The sequence below is a fragment of the Diabrotica virgifera genome, chromosome 7, assembly GCF_917563875.1.
Source record: "Diabrotica virgifera virgifera chromosome 7, PGI_DIABVI_V3a".
NCBI lineage: Eukaryota > Metazoa > Arthropoda > Insecta > Coleoptera > Chrysomelidae > Diabrotica > Diabrotica virgifera.
Window position 1 is genome coordinate 232,407,194 of NC_065449.1, and position 27,938 is coordinate 232,435,131.

The window sequence follows — 27,938 nt, forward strand, 5'->3', positions numbered from 1 at the left end:
GCTGAAAACTAAAAGGGTTTTTAATCTAAAACTGCATAATATTTTGTTAGTTCGCTAAGGGTAAGAATGTCACTTAACAAGAGCGTATCCATTCACACATGTTTCTACCATGGCGACCACCGAAGACGTTAAACAGCAACCATGTGTCCGTTTTATCTTTTGTGCCTAATGGGGAATTCTCACGACGAGGTCGAGGCGCGTGTTGAAGCGAGCTTCAAGTGGGTCCTAATTTAAACGTCGGCAAAGAGAGATATAATATATATAATAGTGGAACAGAAAGAGAACGCAGATACCCTACAAGACGGTAAAATTAGTAATATTTACTTTGTGATAAAATGTCCCGAATATGTCCCGAAGAATACAGGCAACCAAAAAGTTGACCGCCCTCAGTGGTGGAGATAAAAATATTAGTTGGTTTTGTTAATTCTCACAATGATAAAAATTAGAACAAAACGTAGTTTGACCATAAAATTACCACGCCACTGATCGTACCCTCGGCTGACGAGACATCCACACTATCCACAGGCTAATAAATTTTAGCATTTGGTGTTATTTTAAGGGTCATAAATACCAAATTTTGACAGAAATTTCTCTATCTCTTCTTGCGTTTAATCTTTTTCACGTTGGGTTGAACCCCGTCTTCAGTTTTTATCTTTTTCTGTTACATTTTTTTATTTCACTCATAATGTCGCAACACGATCTGTCAGTTTTCCTCTTAACACAACACTTAAAAAACAAAATTCTTAAATCTTACTAGCAAAAGGTACAGATTGTCCCAAACAAATTTAAGAGCGATATTTTTACATCAATGCGAATTAATTTAACTGTTGTTTTCACAACAAGTAGGTCATGACGTAACTTAACAAAATCTACAGAGTCGGACAGCTCCGTGGAGGACAAAGGGGTGGCGGACAGGGGTGAATATAAAAATTATAAGGGGATTTTTGTGACGCTCGTGATGGAGATAGTGCACCAAAACTTGGGAATAAGTAGATCATGACGTAACTAAGCAGAATCTCCGAGGGCGGACAGATCCGTAGTGGAAAAAGGGTGGCGAGCAGGGCTGAATATTCAAATTATAAGGGTTTTTTTGGGACGCTCGTGATTGAGATAATGTACTAAAATTTGGGACGAAGTAAGTCATGACGTAACTATGCAAAATCTTCACGGACGGACAAGGGTGGATACGCAAAATTTTTGGGTGATGCTCTTGATCGAAAATATGTTCGCAACTTGCACAATTCATTTATTTAGATGTATAGAATTAATATCCAAAGTGCGGACCACTAGGTGTGGTTTTTAAATGGGTTCGTTCTAAGGGATGTTTTGTTGGAACTATTCCAAGCGGAAGATTACGTAGGATTACAAAATTTAATTTCGGTAGGAAAATTTAAATATGGGAGCGTTTAAGTATTACGTAACGCGATTTTTGAAGATTTTTGACCTCCCCTCCCACCCTACGTAACGCACTGTAATGGGCGTTTAACTATTGCGTGACGCAAAGATTTTTGACCCCCCCCCCCCAACCTGCGTTACGTAATACTTGAACGCTCCCTATAGCTTAAAATATTTAAATATAACGGGTACAGTTTTAAAAAAAATTTTTAAAATTGGTACATTTTTAAGAAAAATAATTCCTACCTAGCTGTCCGCCCTTTTGGATTTCGATTCTACATATTTAAATCAATCAACTCTGCAAGTTGAGGACATATTGTCGATGACGAGCATCACCCAAAAGTTTTGCATATTCACTCCTGAACGCCACCACTTTCTCCCCCACGGAGCAGTCCACCCCTGGAGAGTTTGTTTAGTTACGTCATGATCTACTTATTCCCAAATTTTGGTGCACTATCTCGATCACAAATGTCACAAAAACCCTTTATAATTTTTATATTCACCTCTGCCCGTCACCCCTTTGGCCCCCACGGAAGCGTCCGCCCTTGCAGATTTTGCTTAGTTACGTCATGACCTACTTATCCTACTTATTCTCAAATTTTGGTGCACTATCTCGATCACGCCAGTCACAAAAAAATACTAAAAACCGAGACTTTGACCCCTTATAATTACGCTCCCCCGCTCAGGTGTCCGCCCGTGTGGGAAAGTCATGTATACGATTAATTCAACATATCCCCGTATAGTTTTTCCATATTACTGACCACGAGCAAAATGCGCTTCTATCTCTCCGACTATTAATAGCACAAATAATAATGTTCAAAAAAGATTTTTTTCTGCTTTTTATATTACTAATACTTTTTACACAAGTTATATAACAAGTATAATAATAATCATACATTTACTGTTATCACTACCGTAATATGCATTTTTTATTTAAATTCAAGTCGATTCAGACCCCATCCGTGGCTCAGTGGTAAGAGCGCCTGCCTTTGGATCGAAAAAATCCGAAAGGTTGTGGGTTCGAATCTCACCAGGGTCAGAAATTTTTCATTTATTATAAATTAATAAATGAATATAGTTTCTGTCCTTGTGGGATCGGTACTCACCGGAGGGACCGCAGACGTTCGGATGCAATTAGCGTCTCTTTGCAAAGACAATGACGTCGACTTTGCAAAGTAACAAGACACTTACTCAACACACACACTACACATTACTCCCCTGACTTAGTGATAAGTTATACAATTACGTGGCTAAAGGTTCTAGTTCTAAACCAAGGCCAAAATCAGAGAAAAAAAAAGTCGACTCACTTATTGACTAATTGAGAGGTTTTTGATAGATAACATTTTTTACATTAGATTGTGTTTGACTATATAAGCTTAAAAATATTAAGTATGGCCAGTGTTTTTGATATGACAATGTTTCTAAAATTTGTATCTTTTATCCTGCTCGTTTATGTCTCAAATGGGGCATTAGTATATCGAGATGATATCGACACATTGGTTGATTATGTGAATGATTATATTAATTATACAAATTTCTATACACTGCCCACCGACAATTCTGATTCTTTAAGTGTTACTGATGATACTATTTATGGTAAGCATTTTTTAAATTATTTAAAATAATAAATAATAATGTGAGGAAGACTATATGACCAGAATCAATTATTGGTTCTAATCATAATATAGACTAAGAGTAAAAGAATTATGTTATCGGTAGGTACCTGCCATATTTTCCGTGCTACCATATTTCAAATCTGTCAGAAGAATTTGAGATTGGTTATGTCCTTATGTTTATAGGATTATCCCGATTTGAATAACAACTCTGTCCACCCGCCTGTCTGTTTATCCGTCTGACCGGTCTCTCCAATTCTGGCACCAAATGATTTCCAAGCTTTTCTCTTTTCCCCTTGAGTCTACTCATCTGAAACATCGACTATCTGAACTTTCAGATTTGTTTCATAGTGTCTTACCGTCGATTTTCTAAAGGTTTTACTCTTTTGTAAATTCTGTCTTGTATTTCTTCTCCGATTTTTTGATTTTTCAATATTGTTTCATTCAAGCAGACTGCGGCTCCGTCTGTCATTTTCATGTTCTTTCCACTGATCGTCTTCTTATTTACCTTTCATTTCTGTTTCGAGCTTTTTGTAGCTAGATAATGTGATGTCTAGATATTTAAACTCCATCTCTTGTCTTAATATCTGACCTTCCGCCTCCAATTTCTCCAATACCCACCATTGTTCCTGGCTTTTGTAGACTTTAACAAAAAATTCGATACGACAGAAATTACCAGAGCATAATGAGAGCGTTGGACGAAAGTCGTATAAATTATTATCAGTACTCCAAACTGATCGCGAACATATTCAGTAGGTACATATTCAAGATACAAAAGGAACAAAAATCAAAAGAGGAATCAGACAAGGATAGTCGTGACTCCTAAACTCTTTACATCAGTTTTGAAACATTCTTAGAACGAATTGAAATACAACGCCAAAGGACTCAATATCGACGGCGAAATGCTCTCCCACCTAAGATTTGCGAACGACATAGGTCTGACAATAGATAACTTCAAAGAGATTGGAGCTATACTTACTGAGTTAGATGCTACCTGTAAGGAAGTTGATATGAACCTAAAATTTTGGAAGACAAAATATATGGCTACCAAGAGAAAATCCAAAAGTAGACAACCACGAAATAATATTAGTTCATAAAATTATACAATACTTATAGTAGGGGAGGAAAGTAGACTAAATTTGCAGTTACTCGAGCGCTTTGGGGACCTATTGGGTTGTGAAGAGTAGGTCTTAAAACCAAAAAAAAGTTAAGTAAAGTTTTCCATTAACTGGGGACTTTCCATTTTTTAATTTAATTTTCATTTCCAACAATGGTTTTTTCCGATTATAGCGCCATATATCCATAATTCGAATAAATATCTCGAATAAAAGTTGCTTATTTTTACGTAAAGCATCCAAATCTGTAATAAAAATTGGAGCTCCTATTTAAGATTTTAAAGTAACCCCCCAACACACATTTGTGGGGGGTCGTGTTTGGTGCCATTCGATAGATTTTTAAGTGATATTGAATACATGTATTTTGCAGTTTTTCGATCTGATGTTCATTTCGAGAAATATCGCGGGGTTCGTATTTAAAACTTTTAAACCCCTCTCCGTGGAGGCCGTGTTGGGTATCATTCGATAGATTTTTGAAAGATACTGAAAACGAATTTTTTAATTTTTTGATCTGACGTCGATTTTGCGAAATATTCGCTTTTCTTGTGAAACTTTGTGACTCGCCCATTTCCTTACGCCCAGCTCAAATCGTCAGATTTTTGAAATATACACTCTTTTGCATCTACCTACTTAAGTTACCTTATTTTAATCTGACGATTTCGAGTTTTTCTAAGGATAGATATTTTTTTCGGACCCCCCTTAACGAGCTCCCCTGTATTAAGAACCAATATATGGTAGAGGTATATTTACAATGTCCAAGGTTTCTCCCATATGATAATCTGAAGTGCTCGAGTAACTGCAAAATCCCCGCTTGGGCTACCCTACCATTAGGTCATGAAATCCAAATTGCCAGGGACTACGTAACCGCTGAAATAAATATAATACTCTGAGCTAATTAGCAAAATTCATGGAAAAGTTATTTACCAGCAATTTTATTGCTGGAATCGAATTATAAGATCCTATATATTAATAATATAGGTATGCAAAGTCCGCAGATAGTGTGCTACTTTTTTAATAAACAAAATGGCGCCGAAAAATCGTATTTTTTTCAATTATTGCTCTATAACTCCGAAGATTTTAACTGTACAACTAGAACACCTTCATAAAAATTCACCGCAATTAAATTCTGCATAGAGATAGGTTTTTCACGATTTGCTCCGACGAAAATTTTCCTCGGAAAATGCGGGTTTTCCTAACAAAAACTCTAATTTTCAAATAAAGTTTTAGGTAAGTAATTATTAATCAATAATTAAAAGCTTAGTGACATCAAAGCTTTCTTGGTATAGATTGTAATTCCAGAAGCCGGTGAAAATTAAACGAATATTTTAGCAACAATTCAATTATTGTTAATTAACAAATTACGATCGCAATAATAACCAAAATAATCATGATACATTGATCAAAACTTATAAAGATTATAAAGATGAGATGCTTATTTAATATTTTATCGACAAAATATAAATTTTTCTTTTTTTTTCATAATCTTTAAATATTGAAAAAAAAATAGTTATAATACGCTGGTCTAATTAGTAAAGTACCAAGAAAGGTAATTTACCAGCAATTTTATTGCTGAAATCGAATTATAAGATCCTATATATTATTAAATAGTGTGACCAACTCCAATTCAGTCGAATCCGGGACAAGGCTGAAAAAAAAACCTGGAATCCGGGACTTCTCAATGAAAATCGGGCCATTTTTTTTAGAAGACAATAATTAAAATACAGAAACGAAAAAAAGTCCACCGTTTTAGTTTTCGTAGAACTATAATACCACGATATAAAATTCATGCGTTTTGGATGTGGTAATGTGGAATTAGTATTACACTCTAGAAATTGTTCACTTTTTTTCGTCCCACCAATTCAATTTGATGTGAATTCTGATGTGAAGAATAACGTATTCAAATCTTCAAACGACATTTTTACCAAAACGTTTAAAATTCGGATGGCCCGGAAGCCTTATCCGGGACGCCGGGAAACGACTTCGGAATTCGGGCCATGTCCCAGATTTTTCGGGCTAGTTGGTCACACTATTAATATAGGTATTCAAAGTCCGCATATAGTGTGCTACTTTTTTTATAAACAAAATGGCGCCGACAAATCGTATTTTTTTCAATAATTGCTCTATAACTCCGAAGATTTTAACTACACCAAAAACAGTCAAATAAAAATTCACCCCAATTTAATTCTGCACAGAGGCATGTTTTTCCTGATTTGCTCCGACGAAAATTTTCCACGGAAAATGTGGGTTTTCCCAACAAAATCTCGAATTTTCAAATAAATTTTTTGGGCCAGTAATTATTTATCAATAATTATATAGCTTGGTGAAATAAAAGCTTTCTTATCATAGATTATAAATTCAGAAGCCGGTAAAAATGAAACGAATATTTTAGCAACAATTCAATTGTTAATTAACAATTTACAGTCGCAATAACAACCAAAATAATCATGAGACATTGATCAAACTTAGAAAGTTTATAAAGGTGTGACGCCTATTTAATATTTTGTCGACAAAATATAAATTTTTCATTTTTTTGCATAATCTTTAAATGTTTAAAAAAAATTGTTATAAACAAATTAACATTTCTCAGAGATTGTTTATTATATTCTAATTTAAAAAAATACTTAAAATGCGTATTTCATAGGTCTTGAAAATGAATGCTTTAAAAAAATTTTCCAACCATTTGCAAAAAAGTTATGAAGCAGCAAAGTAAATATACGAAATCTCCGTTGTTTATAATTTGTTTTAATTGTTTCAAAGCTTAAAAGTGAGTCTATGGTACAACCTAATTACTCACAAAGAATGTCAAAAATTAGTGCAATGGTTATATTTTAATCAAAGATTAAAAATACTTTTTTTTGTAATTTTTAGCGCAAACGTAGGCCTGATACAGAGTCGGAGCTAAAATGTTCACTCGAAGCGACTGACACGCAGCATGCATTATTTATTAAAAGTGTACATCACGCGGCTGGTCGTCGCTCAGAGTGAAAATTTTAGCTACAGTACTGTGTTACTCTACTTTCGCGCGTGTAAATTACAAAAAAATATATTTATAATCTTTAATTAATATATAACCATTAAACTGAGAATCGATATTTTTTTGTAAATAATTAGCTTGTACTTTAAACTCACTTCTACGCTTTGAAAGAATTAAAAAATATATAAACACAGTAGTAATCGTATGTTTACTTTGCTGTTTCATAACTTTTTTACAAATGACTGCAAAAAAGTTTTAAAGCATTCATTTTAAAGATATTTAAAATGCGCATTTTAGGTATTTTTTAAAATTATAATATAATAAAAACTTTCTGAGAAACGTTAATTTGTTTATAACTATTTTTTTTAAACATTTAAAGATTATGCAAAAAAAATAAAAAAATCATATTTTGTCAACAAAATATTAAATAGACATCTTATCTTTATAAGATTTCAAAGCTTGATCAGTGTATCATAATTATTTTGGTTATTATTGCGACCGTAAATTATTAATTAACAATTGAATTGTTGCTAAAATATTCGTTTAATTTTCATCAGCCTCTGGAACTATAATCTAAACCAAAAAGGCTTTTAAGTCACCAAATTATTTAATTAATGGTAGATAATTACTTATCTAAAACTTTATTTGAAAATTAAAAATTTTGTTGGGAAAACCTGCATTTTCCGAGGAAAATTTTCGTCGGAGCAGATCGGGAAAAACGCGTCTCTATGCAGAATTTAATCACGGTGAATTTTTATTTGGGTATTTTTGTTGTAAAGTTAAAATCTTCGGAGTTATAGAGCAATAATTGAAAAAAACACGATTTTCGTGCGCCATTTTGTTTATAAAAAAAGTAGCACACTATCCGAGGACTTTGCATACCTATATTATTAATATATAGGATCTTATAATTCGATTCCAGCAATAAAATTGCTGGTAAATAACTTTTCCCAAAAATGGCCTATTCTCCGGTAATCAGCCCAGACTATAAAGATACATTATTTTAGCAGGGGCCGCATAAAATGCTATATCATTTATCTTGAAAGAGCACCATACCAAATTATTTGAAAAAGAAAAAAGTTCGACCAGTGGTACTTGCAGTTAAGACTTACGGCGTCGAAACACTTACCTTAACCCAGGCCATAGCAACCAAACTTTGAGTGACAGAAATAAGAATGTAACGGTCATTACTTGGAGTAATTCTTAGAAACAGGATTACAAAAGAGGAAATGAGAAGATGAAGAGGCTTCATAGTGTGTGTGTGTGTGTGTGTGAAAAAATGGCTTGGATGCGGGTCCGTTAGCCACAGATTTTTATTTTATTTTTACCTCAATTTATTAGTTTTGTTATATTCCCACCTATCTGACTCAAATGACTATATTTGTTTCTTTCAAGTAGTTTATGAGTAATTTAAATATTTCCATTTTATGACAACTTAGTAGATATTCTATACTAATTGGAATATGAACTTGTGTTTGTCGTAAATTGTAATACAATTGATTTATATATCTCTCGTTAATTTTGCATTCAAAGAAAATATGGTTCAAATCTCTAATCGAAACATTATCACAAAAACAGACTGATGAATTAACTATTCCTAATTTGTGCAGATGTGCCTCATATTTTCCGTGTCGAGTTTTTAATCTGACGATAGTAGAAATATCTTGCTTTGGCAGGTTATACTTAAATATGTATTCAGGTGGCGGAGGAAGTTCTTGATGTAAAGAAAAATATAAATTTTTTGATATGCTTGAAATATTTTTCCATTGTTTTTTCCATATTTTCTTTATTCTATCTTTGACGTCATTTATTGCATCTGTCGATAAGATTTGAGTTAGGATCTCACCATTTTTTATTGCATCTTTGGCCAACTCATCCACTTTCTCATTACCCAGTATGCCCTTTTGCCCATATAAATACTACTTCCACTTTAGACAAATTATTTTTTATATTACATAAAATTTTTTATTTGTATGAATTAAAATCAGTGTTTTGAATTGCATATATTGCAGATCTGGAGTCTGTTATTATCACAGCTTTTTCAATATTATTCTCTTTGATCCATTCTAGAGCGTTTTCGATGGCTATAGTCTCAGCTGTAAAAATACTACTAATACTAGATAATTGATAATTATTATGTTGATGGGTATTTTGCACATACATAGCACATCCTACTCCTGTTTGATTTTTAGAACCATCTGTGTAAATTACTGTATAATCCACAAAGTCGCTCAGTATAGATTTTACTAAAATATTATTTAAATGATTTGATTCTGTATATTTAGGAATTATGATTCTTGGTTTTTTTATCAAAGTTTTATACGGAAATTTATAACTTGGTAATAATTTACTGTTGTGTAAATCTGTATAATTCCTGGTTTCAATGAATGCATCTGTTAGTGGTGGTGAATTTTTTATTCTCCAATATTTGCTAGTTAAGTTTTCCATGTTTAATAAAGCCAGACTTGTTAAAAGGTCTGACTCAGTGTTTCTTAGCTTTATGCAGTATTTTTGAGCTAAAAATTGTCTACGTAAATTTAATGGGATTTCATTACACTCTGCTAGCATAACGTTTGTTGGAGTGGATACCATTGCACTTAAACATATTCTCAAGCATCTGTATTGTATCCGATCTAATATTTTTAAATTCGTATTGCTTGCTGATCCATATATCCAACACCCATAGTCCACGACTGACCGAATACAAGCATTGTAGAACAATAAAGCTGTTTTGGGGTCTGCACCCCATTTTCTGTTGGTAATACACCTTAGTATATTTATTTTTTTTTCACACTTACCTTTGATGTATTGAATATGTTTAGTCCACAGAAGTTTATTATCTAGTACTATCCCTAGATACTTATACTGATTCACCACTGGTATAGTACGCCCACTCGAGTTACGTTTCCCGGTGCGCGCAACCTATGCCTGGTGAAAACATAATATTGGATTTTTCTGTGGACATTGTCATATTATTTTCATTTGTCCATTGTATAATAATTTCAACTATAAAGAGGCTTCATAGATGTCGTAGATGCCTTAGGTGTCATGAATGACGGGCGGCGGATCCAAAAAATTACCTTGTGGAAACTACGAGCAGACAAGAAGAAGCAGAGTTAGACAACCTACACGTTGGACAGATGACGGTCTAAAGAATCTCTGGGAACTGGTTGCAGGACGCTCAAGACCGACAGAATGGGAACAAATCATGGGAGACCTATGTTCAGCTTTGAACGCAGAAGACTACATGATGATAAGCTATTCATCTCATAATGGGAAACTTAATTCTTCTTAATCTCTTTCTCTGTGTTCTAGGGATATGTACAAGAAAGTAGGGCGTATGGCACAAATCTTTGCAATATGTCTTCTGTCGACTTAAACGCCCTGTAAATTTTTTTGGCGTTATTAACCATTTTGTTAGCATTGTAGACAACGTTCGCTTTTGAGGAATTTCCCACGATTAACTGCTTTCCATAGTTTGGTTCTAGATCTTGAATAAAATTACTTCTTGGACTAGTATATTTTTTTAGATAGAATTCTTCTTCTTCAGGTGCCGTCCTCGTTCCGAAGTTTGGCTATCATCAAGGCTATGCGTATTTTTGATACCGTAGATCTAAATAATTGGCAGCTGCTGCACTTGTACCAACCTCTTAAGATAGAATTAGGCTTCCTTAATTGTATTTTCTACAACTTTTTAACTTGAGTCATACCGACATTTATTTTTTACAAACAATTGACGAAGGTTAATATTTTTTGAATGAGTTGAAATAATATGTAAAGAAACGGAATTATCTAAGTTTCACACGTATCAATTTGTTGCCAGCTCTAGAAATATATTATTTTAGTAAGGAAATATTGTCTTAAGATATTTAAATTTTTATTTACAGAATATGGATCCTATGACTTCATTATCGTCGGTGGAGGTACTGCAGGATCACTCCTGGCCAGAAGATTAAGCGAAATGTCAGACTGGAAAGTGTTGGTACTAGAAGCTGGTTCGGACGGCAACAATTTTACAGATATTCCTTTTATGAATCTCTATACAAGAAATTCTGAATTTAATTGGGGTTACAAAACAGTACCACAAAATAACAGTTGTTTGGGTGAGCGTATTAAAGTTATATAAAGTTATACAGGGTGAGTCACCACTAACGCGACGGAAGATTAGCGCAAAATGGTAAAAGATTTGAAAAAAATTTAAATTGAATAGTTTGTAAGTTGATAAAAGCTAAATTTTAAAATTATTTTGAAATATACAGGGTGGCCCAATAAATGGCGGCGTATCAAAGTTTTATTTTTTCTTATGGAACACCCTGTATTTTATTGAATTATTTAATTGTCCGCAAAAAAAAGGTATAGTTTCATAAGGCTTCCCTATACCTATGTACAGAGTGTTCTGAGTTATGTTGACTTTTCTTAAAATGTAAACTTTTAAAAGAAGGCTTATTCTCCAGTTATTTACGAAATTATAAAAACATTACTTTTACATCTAAATAGTTGGATATTGGTTGAATGTATTCCATGATTAATTATTACACATTTTTCTACAGGGATTTCAAAATTTACAGTTTCATTAGTGGAGTATTCAATGTGTCATATGATGCTTATTTTAAATAGAACACCATGTATATTAATAACTAATTACACTAAACAAATTTACCTCTTTCTAATGGTATATGGATGTCCTATACCTAGGTTTCATAGTTTTTGCGTAATTTACAATTATTTAAATTCTTAATCTGTAAATCGATTTTAAAACAAAATATGTAGTTAATCAATGTCATTGTATGGCATTGTCAGTTTATGACAATAAGGTCTGGCAATTATCAAAACTATAAACATCGGTGTATGATATTCAATTTTTTTTACTTAAAAATGGCTTTGGCAGAGCCAATTACATTCAAATTTAATTGTTCCTAAAAATGAATAATCACGATATATATGAAAGAGTAGACATGCTACTTTTCATTGGGGAATATTTTTAAAATTGTCTGTTAGCTTCTAAAGTTTACAATTAAAGGTATCCTGATAGAAGACACCCAAAAAAGGACGTTTTTGAGAGATTTCTCGATATATTTCGTCCTACTGGTAATGTTGCATATGTACGAAAAGTTATATAAAAATAAACCATTTATTTTTAATGACGTCAACGAACTTGATGTCCTGCTTTCTGTTACGGAAAACCCAAATACTAGTACGTGAAAAATTTCGAGTCAATTGGAAGTCAGTCAAACGAGTGTATGTAGAATACATAAGAAAAACCACTATCATCAACTATCATAACTACCACTATCACATGTATTACATAACTGATAATTTTTTACTTATAATAAGTTGTGGTTCATTTTGTGTTTAGTTGTTTTCTTAATATTATTACTTAATAACGAAAAAATTTATTTTACAAATCAGCAAATAAAAATATATCTACATATTTATTTACAACTACACTCTATAACAACTATGCCACGATGAGGGGTTTAAAAATCGAGAGTGACTATAAATATTTTTAATATCGCTGTACCGTTTAAGAAAATTGTAAATTACGCAAAAACTATGACTCCTAGTTATAGAACATATACCATATACCATTCGAAAGAGGAACAACCTTCTAATAAAATCACCATCATATTATGCAAGGTACTTGAAACATCTATACATCATGCTATACTATACATCATGCTATACTATACATCATGCTACATCCAATAATGAAACTGTAAATTTTAAACACCTTGTAAATAAATGTGTAATAATCAAGCATGGAATGCATTAATTATAAGATAGTTAGCAGACCGTATTGTCATAATATGACAATGTCAGACAATGACATTAATTAACTTCATCTTTTGTTTTAAAATCGATTTACAGATTAAGAATTTAAATAATTGTAAATTGCGCAAAAACTATGACACCTAGTTATAGGATATCCATATACCATTCGAAAAAGGTAAGTAAATTTGTTTAGTATAATTATTTATTAATATACATGGTGTTCTATTTAAAATAAGCATCATATGACACATTGAATACTCCACTAATGAAACTGTAAATTTTGAACACCCTGTAGACAAATGTGTAATAATTAATCATGGAATACATTCAACCAATATCCAACTATTTAGATGTAGAAGTAATGTTTTCATAATTTCGTAAATAACTTGAGAATAAGCCTTCTTTTAAAACTTTACATTTTAAGATAAGTCAACATAACTCAGAACACTCTGTACATAGGTATAGGGAAGCCTTATGAAATTATTCCCTATTTTTTTCGGACAATTAAAAATTCAATAAAATACAGGGTGTTCCATAAGAAAAAATATAACTTTGATACGCCGCCATTTATTGGGACACCCTGTATATTTCAAAATAATTTTAAAATGTAGCTTTTATCAACTTACAAACTATTCAATTTAAATTTTTTTAAATCTTTTACCATTTTGCTGTAATCTTCCGTCGCGTTAGTGGTGACTCACCCTGTATATGTTTATGTGAAGTTGTAGATACCGTTTGCAATTCCTCTTTCAATATCATTAATAACCAACATCATCATTGAAGTCACTTCAGTTGCTCCTCACCATCCGTTATGTAAGGGCATGTCGTCAATTAAGCAACCCACGTGCGACTTGTGTGGTTCATATAATGCCAAAGGCCATATTCTAATGAATTGAAACACTGTATGACTTGTACAAACTTCTAAATAGGTCAAACCGCAAACAGGTCTATGTCTCAAAGAAATTGAAAGTGTGTAAAAAATTTTTTAATAATCAGCTAAGTACTTTCAACACATAACGTGCCATCATCAGAGCTTTCTAAAAGGACATTTAAGATAAGAGATTTTTTATAAACAAAAGATTGAAAAAACGTACGTCCTCTTATAAATCCTTCATAGAAGAGCAATTGTTAAAATTCACATGACAAATCATGAATACTGGGCAAAAGCCACAGATATCGGGTATAAAACCCTTGAAATTAAAAGTTTATCACATCTAAAGTCTATTTTAGTTTAAAATTACAACATGGCTGCGTCAAACCATTGTGAGTTCACGTGAACAGCTGAGCACTGTCATTCATTAAAATGATAAAGAAGGAACCACTAATTTATGCGCCCTCTATATTGGTATGTAAATAATAATTAAAAATATATTAAATTGAAAATGGCTAAAAAGCCATGTGTTGGTTAAATTAATTCTAAGTGAAGATACTAAATTTTAAAGTTAAATTTTTAAAATTACAATTATTAATATTGAAGTGAAATGTTAACGTGTATGTAAGTTATCAAAATTCTTTTAAAAAACAAACCGTTATGGTTTGACCAAGTGTGGAAGAAGTTAGATGAAAACAAACCAAGGAGAAGTCTCATTTGTCAAGTTCAGAGTTCGAAAGCTGTTATTTTATAAAATTAACAATTTTACCAATAGATTAAGTCAAATCTCAAATATTCTACTTATATGTAACCAATGAAAGAAAACTCAAGAGTACCGAAAAAGTAATGTTCAAAAAACTTTCATAAATTTTTGGGTATACTGTATACTAAACCAAAATTATCAAAGAAATTTCTTAAAGATAGGATCAAATCTACAATTTAATTGAATCTGAGTGTTAACACAGTTTTGAGGATTCCTTTTCATTTCTCTACTTATTTCTTAGAAATGAGACAAATAACTTGACAAATGAGACTTCTCCTTGGTTTGTTTTCATCTAACTTCTTCCACACTTGGTCAAACCATAACGGTTTGTTTTTTAAAAGAATTTTGATAACTTACATACACGTTAACATTTCACTCCAATATTAATAAATGTAATTTTGAAAATTTAACTTTAAAATTTAGTATGTTCATTTAGAATTCATTTAACCAACACATGGCTTTTTAGCCATTTTCAATTTAATTATTTGTTAATTATTATTTACATACCAATACAGAAGGCGCATAAATTAGTGGTTCGTTCTTTATCATTTTAATGAATGACAGTGCTCAGCTGTTCACGTGAACTCACAATGGTTTGACGCAGCCATGTTGTAATTTTAAACTAAAATAGACTTTAGATGTGATAACCTTTTAATTTTAAGGGTTTTATACCCGATATCTGTGGCTTTTGCCCAGTATTCATGGTTTATCATGTGAATTTTAACAATTGCTCTCCTATGAAGGATTTATAAGAGGACGTAAGTTTTTTCAATCTTTTGTTTATAAAAAATCTCTTATCTTAAATGTCCTTTTAGAAAGCTCTGATGATGGCACGTTATGTGTTGAAAGTACTTAGCTGATTATTAAAAATTTTTTTACACACTTTCAATTTCTTTGAGAACATACACCTGTTTGCCAGTTTGACATATTCTAATGGACTTTATCCATCGATTGGATTTTTTTACAATTATGTCATTGTAACCTTTTGGTTATAACTAAAAGTTTTTTATCTTTGTATTTTTGCTGGCTCAGCATGTGACGCCTGTAACAACACCGATGATGCTCTAGTTAGGGCGAAAACGTTCTGTGATATATGTAGCCCTTGAAGGGTTTTTTAAATAAATATACCTTGCATAAAGGATTTTTTCATTAAAATTTATTTGTATTTTTTTATCTCCATACTAGCTAGGTACTAGCGATAATATGTATTTTCTCAAATTCACAAATTCATTTTTTATATGTATATGGTTTCGTACATTATCATTTAAGATATCTGTCCGTGTCTTTGATAAAGATCTCTTACACTCTTTTCTTGTACCATATATACTGTAATTTTATTATTTGAATAAATAAAATTTACCTAGACCCACATTTTATAATCTTTCTTATCTTATTAACTGATTTGAAGTAATAAAAGTTATTATTTTTTAGGAATGGTAAACAAACAATGTGTTTATCCCACAGGAAAAGGCCTAGGAGGAACTTCAATCATAGGAGACAGTGTATATGCAAGAGGAAACAGAGCCGATCTTGATGGATGGGAAACATTAGGTTTAGATGGATGGGGTTACGATGACCTTCTTCCATATTATAAGAAGACTGAAAAAATAGAAATAGAAGACTACGAAAAAGATTATCATGGAACCGATGGATTACTTCGAGTTAACTACACATATCCCAGTCCCTTAGACTATGATGCATACTTGGAGGCAAGTCGATTGTCAGGTCTAAAAAGTCTTGACTACAACGGAAAAAATCAAATTGGTATCTCCAAATTCCAATGGACTATCGCCTTTAACACCAAAGTTACAGCAGGAAATGCCTTCCTTACACCAATTCTAGATACACAGACCAATTTAGAAGTTGTGCTGAATGCATTTGCTACCAATATTACTTTTTCTGACTTAAAAGCTACAGGAGTACAATTTGTTAAAGATGGCAAAAAATACAAAGCTACCGCTAGTAAGGAAGTAATCCTCTCAGCTGGACCAATCAACAGTCCCCAACTTCTTATGCTTAGTGGAGTTGGACCTAAAAACGAATTGGAAGAATTGGGAATAGAAGTGGTTAAGGACTTGCCTGTTGGTGTTGAATTAGTAGATCATCCAGTCTACGTTGGATTGTATATCAGGACAAATCTCACTGCTGATCCTGGTACTGTCAAGTCTAGTTTGGAGGGATGGAAAAAAGGTTTAGGATACTACACCACAGTTTTTTCAGCTGACAATATTGCTTTCATTAATACCAAAAACCCAGGAGTTGAACCCCCCAATGTTGAATTGCTAACTATTAACAATCCAACTAGTGTACCGCCAGGTAAGCATATTATAAAACAAGTTTCTATATACCTAAAAATTTCTATATGTACCCGTTTCATTCAGGAATATATCTACAAGAAAATGAACGTGGGCTATGATACTATCATAATTATCATAGGATTCATTTAAAACATCTTTATTTTTCTTCGGCTTTTTCCCATTATCAGTTCGCTGGTTTCATCCCCTACAGCACTCTATTCTCCTAATTAGCTTCTCTGAGATCTCTATCATAATCATAGCCTTTTCTTATGTACGTTTTCCATCTTTAAGCAGATCTTCCTCTCCGTCTTCTTACCGATGGGTCCAATATTCTTTTAGGTCCCCTGTGCTCTTGCACTCTTTGCACATACCCGCAGCACAACAGTGCTCTCTTTTCCAAGTTTTTGTAATTGAGCATTCTACTTCCATTCTATTTCATAATTCTTCTGTTCTTATTCCATCCTTTTTTTGGTGATTTTTATACATCTCATAAAATTTAATTCTTCTTGTTTTATTTCGTATTGTTTTTACTTGGCCATATTTCCGCTCCGTATAGAAGGGTAATATTGTTATTATACACAAAGAAGCACAAAATTCTTCTCTTTGGAATACCTTTTTTTTATTTTTGTCAAAAGTACAATTTTGGCTTAGTTCCTCAATATTTCTTCACGCACCCCTGTATTTTTACTAAATATTACTGTATTACTTTTGCTAAAGCTAAAGATATCGTCAGATATTCAGGTCTAATTTATATTAATAAACTTTCTGTTATGCAAGATAAAGGCAATAATTTTTATTTTACTTCTTTAATTTACAACTTTTTAGTTTCTTCTAATATTTCATTTATAAATATTATTTATTATAAAAATTCCACAAGGAAAAAGTTTTCCTGTAGTTGGCTGTATACCATGTAATACAAAAAAACAGTAAAATCCTGTATAAAAGGTATATTGAAAAAACCCTCAAAAAGGGCCACATCAAAATCACATAACTAGTTCTCGACTGGTTTACCAGTCATCATCAGTGCTTACCTAAAATGAATATAACCTGATAAAAAAGGCAAAGATGTTAAAATTTTGACTAGGGTTAAAAAATAGTCGGTTATACTTACGTTCAATGTACATGCTAACCACCAAGATGGTATTATACAAAAATATGTGGGTCAAAGCCCAGTAAAAGTAGTCCGTCAAGGAAACATTGGTTTAAAATGCTACCAGCCTGGATGTTTAAAATATTTTCTAATTTGCCCTAGGTAACATCTTAGATGTAAATATGACTTGTTCACATGTTGGAAGTGAGACGGCAAGTGACAATGAAATAGTTGGGAAACTCGGAACGATGACAAGACAAGCGACAGTTCCACAGGTAGTTAAAAAATAACCTGTCATTTTTAAAAATAACGTATGCGGATTGTAAAATTAGAAATGATGTAACAGCACACTTCATTGTGAAAATTATCATTTAAAATTCATTAAACTAGTTGTTATAGTAAAAATGGATTCACGTAAACTGTAAGTGGAACTAGTTAGGCAAACCACATTACACCATATTACCATATGTAGAAATATTTCTACATATGACTATTATCACCACACCTACTCCATCTGTCATCACCAACATATAATACTCATCTTTAGAAAAACCAAATCAACAGTCTAATTTTCTCTCTAGGTCTCGTTCTTGTTTCTTTTTCACTAATTTACTCACAGACATCTCATACCCCACAGCCCCTACTGTCATCATCCTATTACGGTTTTGGTTTTTGGACCCTTAGGGATGCGGGCAGCCTGCGATGCCTTTAGGAAATAGTCGCCTCAGTTTGAGTTTGTGCTTTCTTAATGATACATCCCCTAGATTATTTAAGACATTTTTATACCTCAGACACCCCATTGTGATTTCTTACACACTTACACAAATTCCAACAGCTACTAAAAAGTTAAATAAATTCGATAACTTTAAATCACCACAAAATTGCTTTTTTTAATCTTAGATCTCTTGATAATAATATTTTATTACTGTATTTAGTTGTCGAACACAAAACTTTTGTGTAATGTGATTTGCCTAACTAGTTCCACTTACAGTTTACGTGAATCCATTTTTACTATAACAACTAGTTTAATAAATTTTAAATGATAATTTTCACAATGAAGTGTGTTGTTACATCATTTCTAATTTTACAATCTGCATACCTTATCTTTAAAAATGACAGGTTATTTTTTAACTACCTGTGGAACTGTCGTTTGTCTTGTCATCGTTCCGAGGTTCCCAACTATTTCATTGTCACTTGCCGTCTCACTTCCAACATGTGAACAAGTCATATCTACATCTCAGATGTTACCTAGGGCAAATTAGAAAATATTTTAAACATCCAGGCTTAAGGTAGCATCTTAAACTAATGTTTCCTTGACGGACTACTTTTACTGGGCTTTGACCCACATATTTTTGTACAATACCATCTTGGTGGTTAGCATGTACATTGGACGTGCATATAACCGACTATTTTTTAACCCTAGTCAAAATTTCAACATATTTGCCTATTTTATCAGGTTATATTCATTTTAGATAAGCACTGATGATGACTGGTAAACCAGTCGAAAACTAGTTATGTGATTTTGATGTGGCCCTTTTGAGGGTTTTTTCAATATACATTTTATACAGGATTTTACTGTTTTTTATTATTTATTGTTTATAGTAGGTATTACACTGTACTCTCTTAAGATCCCATTAAAAGGTGACCTGTATTTATCTGTCAAATAATTTTTTGCCAGCCGAAGATTCCTGAGTAATTCTCTCAACTTTATTAAAATAATAAACAGCTAAAAGGTACCACAACGGTACCAGTACCACCGTTGATTGATAAATAGATATACCTCTTTACCGTACAATCCCCTGTAAATCCACCGCTCGAATAATCAACAGCATGCTAGTCGACAGAACGATTCAAGTGGTCATGGGATCTGACATCAGCACCCCAAGGAAACTGAAGAATGGACTGCCTCAGGGATCTGTCTTGGCTCCTCTTCTCTTTAGCCTATACATCTCTGATATACCAGAAACCAGATCAAGAAAGTTTCGTGAATACTCAATATTCAGTTCGAAAACACCAAACTCGCCTACAATAAAACACCAAAGTACCTTGGGGTGACTCTTGACAGAACCCTATCATTTAAGGAGCATTTGACAAAAACAGCGGAAAAACTTAAATCCAGAAACAACATCATCCAGAAGCTGTGCGGCACAACATGGGGAGTATCGGCTTCCACCTTGCGATCATCTGCCTTGGGGCTAGTCTTCTCAACTGCGGAATACTGCTCTTCAGCATGGCTTAACAGCCCACATATACACAAAGTAGATGTCCAATTGAATAATACAATGAGAATGATTGCTGGAGTTATCAAATCCACCCCTACGCAATGGCTCCCAGTACTGAGCCACATTCCATCACCCAAACTATGACGCATACACGCACTCACTAGTGAGTACAGAAAGATAGTAGGTAACGAGAACCTGCCAATCCATCAAGATATAGATGCCGCCAACGGTAACCGTCTACGCTCCAGACGACCACCAATAAAAACAGCAAAGGTTGCTGTGGAGGGTGAGTTCAATTTAACGACAACATGGACTCGAGAATGGATGGAACAACAAAATAGCAACTTACCCTGCATCACACAAAAACCACCAGGCTTTGACTTACCACGCAACACATTGTGGTGAACCGAATCAGAACCCAACACGGCAGATGTGGTTACATGATGCACAAATGGGGTAAACGACCATCCCCACTCTGTGACTGTGGACCACCACAAACCATCTATCACATCACAGAACAGTGTCCCACAAGATCATATCATGGCAGGTCAGAGGATTTCCTGATGGCGACTCCAGAGTCGATAGATTATGTAAATAAGTTAGATGTGCGTTTGTGAACGTATGTATTGTCTTATACAAAATATATGTAAATGTAAATGTGTCAGGTGCCATACGCTAAATAAATATAAAAAACCTCTTTACCTATGTATATTTATTAATCAACGGTACCACATAGATAGGCATTGGTTTCATCAGTCTTGTAATGTACCGTTCTTGTACTTTTATGTACTCGAAATAGGGATCTGCAAAGTAGGTCCATGGTCTAGTACTAGCGGTGAATGAACGGCAATACAGCGACGATTGTAATACTCCTACATAAGATGGCGGTAAAGGCGTTTGAAAGCATAACATTAGGCAACTCTCTTTACAAGTTCGTTATCTCTACATAAATATAATATTAAATAGCCATTTTTATGTTCCGTTTTTAACAAAAAATGTTACTTGCTTTTTTTGCAATGATGTTGGTACAAAAATTTACAAAGCTCAATATTAATGTATTATTTTCAGGAAAGTTGACTTTATTCTAAAACCAGTGAACACAAAAAAATTTAAATCAGAGAATATCAAATACTTATCGGTTAATTATTTCTGTGGATTTAAACTTCAAAACATAGGTAATAATATACATGGGAGCAACGAGCAATTTACTACGATATATTTTGGTCCGACTTTTTGTTCCCTAAGAATTGTTTGTTCTCTGAGTTTTGACACATCCTTATGACTTCTAATGAGCTATTTTTTATTTTGATAAATTATGATCTGTGTGAGTCAGAGCATCGCTTCTTCTTCTTCATGTGCCATCTCCTCTAAGAAAGTCGGCAACTATCATGGCAATGTCCACTTTCGATACGGCTGCTCTAAAGAGATCAGCAGAAATCTAATTAAACCAAGCTCTAAAATTGTTTAACCTGGAGATGCGTCTTTTTCCACAACTCCTTCTACTCCGTATTATTAATTGCAACAAGTTATAATGCTCGCCACTCATGACATGTCCCAGATACTTCAGTTTTCTAACTTTAATTGTATTTAAGACGTCTCTTTCTTTTCCCATTCTTCTCAACACCTCGACATTCGTGACTCAATCGACTTAACTTCTTCTTAATATCCTTCTCTATGCGTAGGCCCATAACTCGAAGACTTCTAATCTGTCCAAAATATATTTCTTTAATGTCCAAGCCTACAACCCATAAAATAATATGGAGAACGAGTAGTATCTCAAAAGTCTTATCTTAAAAAAAATGTAATATCCCTGCTACAGAATACTTTTTCAATTTCTTGAAAGAATTTCTTTCCTGTCCTAATCTCTTCTGTATATTCATTATTAAACGCTTTTCTTTATTTCAATAGTTTACATCAAATATTTAGACGTTAATTTGACTGACTTTTCTTCAATGCAAATGAATTTGCAGACATATGCATTCGCGGGAACAATACACGAATAGTCAATAAAAAAAAATTTATGCTTATTAATTGTTTAAATAAAAAAAACGATATTAATGGAAAATGCTTAAATTCTCTTGTTGTTTACAATGTAGAAACTTGAAACTTTTACGGATTGTAGCTAATAATATTATGAACTATACATAATTTCACTTTTTACGTTAATTGTTTACGTTATGCTTCATAAATAAACAATAAAGTTTCAAAATTTTGAACGCTCATATATTTGTTTATATATAAATCGGCGTTTATTCGTGTTAAAATTTCAATACGATACGAAAAAAATCTCGAATTTAAAAAATTCGTGTTTTTATCGTAGTCTAGAAAAAACCATCGGTAGAGACGTTTTGTGCTACAATTAACATTAGAATTCGTTTTGTCGTATTAATTAATTAAACGCTTTTCTTTAGTTCAATCGTTTGGGTCAAATATTTGGATGTTAATTTGATTGCCTTTTCTTTAGTTCAATCGTTTGGGTCAAATATTTGGACGTTAATTTGACTTCCTTTTCTTCAATGCAAATGACGCAGACATATGTATTCGCAGGAACAATACACGAATAGTCAATAAAAACATTTTTTGTTTATTAATTGTTTAAATAAAAAACGATTTTAACGGAAAATGTTTAAATTCTCTTGTTTTTTACAATGAAGAAACTTGAAACATTTACAGATGAACTATTTTATATGAACTATACATAATTTCACTTTTTACGTTAATTGTTTACGTTATGCTTCATAAATAAACAATAAAGTTTCAAATTTTTTGCCAATTCCGACTACTTTTCATGTTTGTACATCATATGTTTTATACATATTTTAATAAATATGACGATATATTTTAATGTTTGAAAAGTGTAAGACTAAAAAGTAAAAAATAAAAAAATATGAAAAAAATATTTTTAAGAAACGCTTTTCTTTAGTTACGAGTGACCAAAATTAAAAATATAAAAAAAATCAACTAAAAAGCAAAAAATAAAAAAAATTGAAAAAATCTAACACATTCGTTAAGGAAAAGCGTGGTGCGAAAACCGTTTATTCGACGCGCCACGCTTTTCTTTGACGAATGTGTTAGATTTTTTAAATTTTTTTTTATTTTTTGCTTTTTGGTTGATTTTTTATAATATGTTTAATTTTAGTCATTCGTAACTAAAGAAAAGCGTTTCTTAAAAATATTTTTTTCATATTTTTTTATTTTTATTAATTATTGTAGGTACGTACCCAGATTTTTTTTTAACTTTTAATTTGTTCTTCATATATTGTTATGGTTTCTTGGCGTTGTTTGGCTTTTGCTGTTACCATAAATTGTGTCCTTTTTGTGTTTAGGGGCAGTTCGTTCTCTTTGCTGACTTCTACCGCTCTGTTAGCCATTTGCTGTAAATCTACAAGGGATTCTGCTAAGAAAATATTGTTGTCGGACAACCGTATATTATTGATTGGTCGATTATTATTTTTATTCCCTCAGTTAGTTCTTCTAAATGCATCTTGGATTATTTCCTCTGAATACAAATTGAACAAAGTAGGAGAGAGGACACAGCCCTGCCTTACACCCCTCTCAATCTATTTCATTTGAAACGACGCGACGTTGTTCTCTTTTACCACAGCGATCTAATTATAACAGATGATGCTAATGCTCCTGATGTATCTCATGTCATAAGTTTTTCTTCTCAAGTAATTCGACAAGGCGGTTATGTCTGACATCAGAGCATCGCTACTCGCTACCAGCTGCTAAAGTTTCATACCGTAGTATATAGTACCTATATGGATTACTAAACAATCGATAATATATCTTCAGATTGCGCCTTGTCCTTATTTCCTAATTACTCCATATTTCGTTTTAATGATGTGTCTGTCTGCACCATAATATCACCTTAAAGAAGCAGAGTACGATATGTAAACTTGAAAAACTAAAGTCATGAATATCTTTATAATGAAATTATCTGGAAAATCATATATATGCAAATCTGCATACATTACTCAGAAATAATCTCAAAATATATACAGTAACCTCTTTTTTTTATTTTTAGCTACTTTCTACAACCTGAATGACAACTACACCACTCTATTCTCAACATTTAATACGCTGACTGATTTCTTAGTGTACTGCATAAACTTGGAACCAAAATCCAGGGGTTGGTTAAAACTAAAATCAAATAATCCTGCTGATTTCCCACTTATAAATCCAGCTTATCTATCAGATGCTAACGACGAAGACATTCAAGTTCTCTACGAGAGTATCCAGTTCGTCCTAAATCTCACCAAAAGTGAACCTCTTCAAGCTATAAACGCAACTGTAGTTGCTCAAGCTCCCGATTGCGAGTATTTAAGAGAAGAATCAGAAAAAGAATATTGGTACTGTGCTATCCGCTCTCTCACTTCAACTCTGTACCATCCTTCAACTACAACTAAAATGGGCACTAGTGAATCTAACTCAGTTGTGGATGTAAATATGAAAGTTCATGGTATTTCAAACTTGAGAGTAGTGGATGCAGGATCGATGCCCAAGCTAGTTCGAGGTCATCCATTGGCGGTTATTTGGGCCATGGCTGAAAAAATCGCTGATGCTATTAAAGAAATATATATTAATAATTTGGAAGTTTAGAATTGAAATAAATAAAATTGATTAAATTAGAATTTTCTTTGATATATCATATTCTGTTGTTATAGTTGCATCTGACTTGCATAGACTATTTTTGTTACTTCTATTATCATTTCTGAATCAGTGAACCAGATGGCCCGATGAAATTAACAAAAGATTAAGATCAAACAGAAACATTTTATGACATAAAAAAGCGCTAGATATTTATATCAAAAGCACCATAAGGCAATATTGGTAAATTCGGACTGGGTAGTTACAAAATCTTCTTTTCCAATTACCAGTTTTTAGTTATATCTTTAGTAGAATATTACGCATGCCATGGACCGCACATCGCACAAATAATTCAATATTAGAAGAACTTAACATAAACAGTATTCTCATAAATATTAAACAAAATATACTAAGATATTTTGAGCATAAAAAAGAAGAGAGAGCATGGAACGATTGAAGGCAATGTAATAGGAAATAGGTCCAGATGGTAGCGAAGCCCAAGCGGGGATTTTTGCAGTCACTCGAGCGCGTCATATTATTACATGGGGAGAAACCTTGTACCCTGAAAATGTACCTCTACCATATTATATTGGCTCTTAATGCAGGGGAGTACCTTAAGGGGGGGAGGCGAAAAAAATCTATCCTTAGAAAAACTCGAAATCGTCATATTAAGATAAGGCAAGTTAAAACATGCAAAACAGTGTACATTTGAAAAATCTGACGATTTGAGCGGGGCGTAAGGAAATGGGTCAGTCCCAAAGTTTCACAAGATAAAAGCGAATATTTCGCGAAATGAATGACAGAATTGATAAATTTAATATTTTAAATACGAATCCCGCGATATTTCGCGAAATGAACAGCAGATCGAAATAGTGAAAAATGCACATTGTGTAAAAAACTTTGTACTGACACTTTTTTGTATTAAAAATAATAAATGGCTTTTATACGTTTTTCTCTTTAAAGAAAACTTTTAAAGAAAAATGTTATTTAATTATAAATAATATTTCGATACATTGCATATTACCTATCGATATATTTTTGCCGATATCATATTATATATATATTGTTATATTTCTATTTGATATAAAAATTAAAATTTGATAATTATAAACAAAATTCACTTTAATATAAAATATTTTCAATTTTCTCAACCACGGGCATATAAATTTAGAACAACCTGTATACAACAAATTGTTATATTTAATTTTAAGAAGTGATTAGAATAAGCGTACGAAACTCGGAACAATGTGCTTAGATAAACAAAGTGAATGACGCGTACCATTATCGTTCTTCTCGGAAGGTCGATCATTAGCCTATGCTAAATAAAACTCAGTGAAATAGATGATAGTTCATTATCGTTTTTCGCGGAAGGTTTCGATCATTAGCCTATGCTAAATAAGACTCATTTGAAAGAGAGAATAGGTCATTAAAATTTGTAAATAGTTAGAAAGTATTTTAGAATGGGAATTAAATATTTTCTTTTGAAATCCATTAAGCATATTTAGAAAGATTAAAAATTGGTTTTGAGGAATATTACGAATGAGAGTTGGTGGTGGAAGATTGATTTGTGAATTTGGAAGGGATATTTAGAAAGTAGGGGAATGAATGAGAAAGTGAGATCAGAATGTTTTGAGCTGTCAAGAAGTGAAGTCGAGTAGTAGACGGTAGTGTACGGAGAGTGAGAAACCGGTGTAGTTCCGTGAGTGTGGAGTATCTATCGTGGAACGAGAAGTAGGCCAGGTCGAGAGTAAAAGAACCTCCTTGAGCCAAGAGTGTCCCGGTAGCTGATAGCAGTTTCGAGAAAGGTAGAACACAGCATCACGACAGACGCAGGAACGAGAGCTATTCGAGCTAGCTTTTCAAAGGAGAACATTACTGGAAGCCAGGACGAGGTTTGATCGCAGCCAAGGATAGCAGGAAACGGGTCTTGTGTGAGGACATTTTCAGTTCACCAGGAAAAGGGCAGTCTCATTTGTTTGGACATGAATGTATGGGTTTTTCGTATTAAATTCCACATAAAAAATTGAATAACATAATCAATAATATCAGAAAAGCTTCATCAAACTTAAATAGAGTTGTTCCTAATAACTCCTAATAGTTAAATGTTAATAAAAACTTTCAATTGAAAACCAAAAGGAAATAAGATTCCCATTTGTAAATGTTATGTTTAAGAATAATAAGAAATAGCAAATATTAAGCATTGATTGCCTTTTAAATAAAATAAAAAATATTTTGATTATAATTGTAACCCATATGTGTATTTTTTTTACTTTTTTCTTTTCTATCCCGATTAGGAACCATTAAGAAATATTTGAAGCCACGAAAGTAAGTAATTAATTTATAATTCGCCCTGAGATTGAAAACATATTGATATGTGATCTGGTTAATTAATTAGATTAGTATTAATACATTGATTAAATTAAGTGACATATAAGAATATTATCTCATATCAATAATCAAGATCACATCAACTGTCGTCCAACGTGGAAAGCATGGAAAAGTATTTCTAGTGGCAAATTTGAAGGATAGAAAGAGTAAAGCCGGTATTTGAAAATTTATATGCCTGTGGTAAAAAGTGAGATACTAACATTTGATAACATAAAATTTTAGATCTCTTTAGGTACAAATTTACATAACTGATTTAATATTTTATTTTTACGATATTTACATTTGATATATTTATTGACAATTTATAATATTTGGGTGAGAAAAAGTCGTCTTGGTAACATACTAGTAAAATTTCATATTTGGCGGGGACAGTACTTCTTGAAAACAAATGTCTGTGACAAGAAGCCAAAGCAAAGACAACAAAAAACAAAAAGAACATTCAGACCAAGAAGATATTTTAGACACGACAATCATGGCATCAGAACAGCAAGAATTATCAGGAATAGATAAATTATTACAACTAATGCAACTCCAGTCACAAAAAATGGATAAAATGCAAGAAAATCAGGAAGAAACATCAAAAAAAAATGGATGAATCACAACAAAAAATGGAACAGAAAATGGATAAAGTGGAGAAAAAAATGGATGACAATCAACAGGAAACAAAACAAGGGATAGAAGAGAACAATAAGAAAATAGAGGAACGCATAGAAAAGTATGAAATGAAAATTAAAGATCACATGCAAAAACAAGAAATGAGAATGAAGGACCACATGAAAGAACAAGAAATGAAAATTCAAAATAAAATGAAGGAGTTAACGAATGGCCAGAAAAAGGAAATAGAAAAT

At 32.6% G+C, this 27,938-nt stretch overlaps 1 protein-coding gene across 1 annotated transcript; it reads left to right on the forward strand.

Moving 5' to 3' along the window:
* The first annotated feature begins 2,793 nt into the window (after positions 1–2,793).
* Positions 2,794–24,746, forward strand: LOC114348305 (glucose dehydrogenase [FAD, quinone]). Its single transcript, XM_028298899.2, has 4 exons — positions 2,794–2,991; positions 10,985–11,200; positions 15,935–16,819; positions 24,140–24,746. Exons 1-4 carry the CDS (start codon positions 2,805–2,807, stop codon positions 24,712–24,714), a joined length of 1,863 nt encoding a protein of 620 aa, XP_028154700.1. The 5' UTR covers positions 2,794–2,804; the 3' UTR covers positions 24,715–24,746.
* Positions 24,747–27,938: the final 3,192 nt, after the last annotated feature.

What these genes read in the sequence shown, in the direction of transcription:
- LOC114348305 (XM_028298899.2), top strand. Translation starts at nt 2,805, where the DNA reads ATGACAATGTTTCTAAAATTTGTATCTTTTATCCTGCTCGTTTATGTC. An exon ending in TACTGATGATACTATTTATG is followed by an intron (nt 2,992 to 10,984) that starts GTAAGCATTTTT and finishes TTTTATTTACAG; the next exon opens with AATATGGATCCTATGACTTC. An exon ending in TCCAACTAGTGTACCGCCAG is followed by an intron (nt 16,820 to 24,139) that starts GTAAGCATATTA and finishes TTTTATTTTTAG; the next exon opens with CTACTTTCTACAACCTGAAT.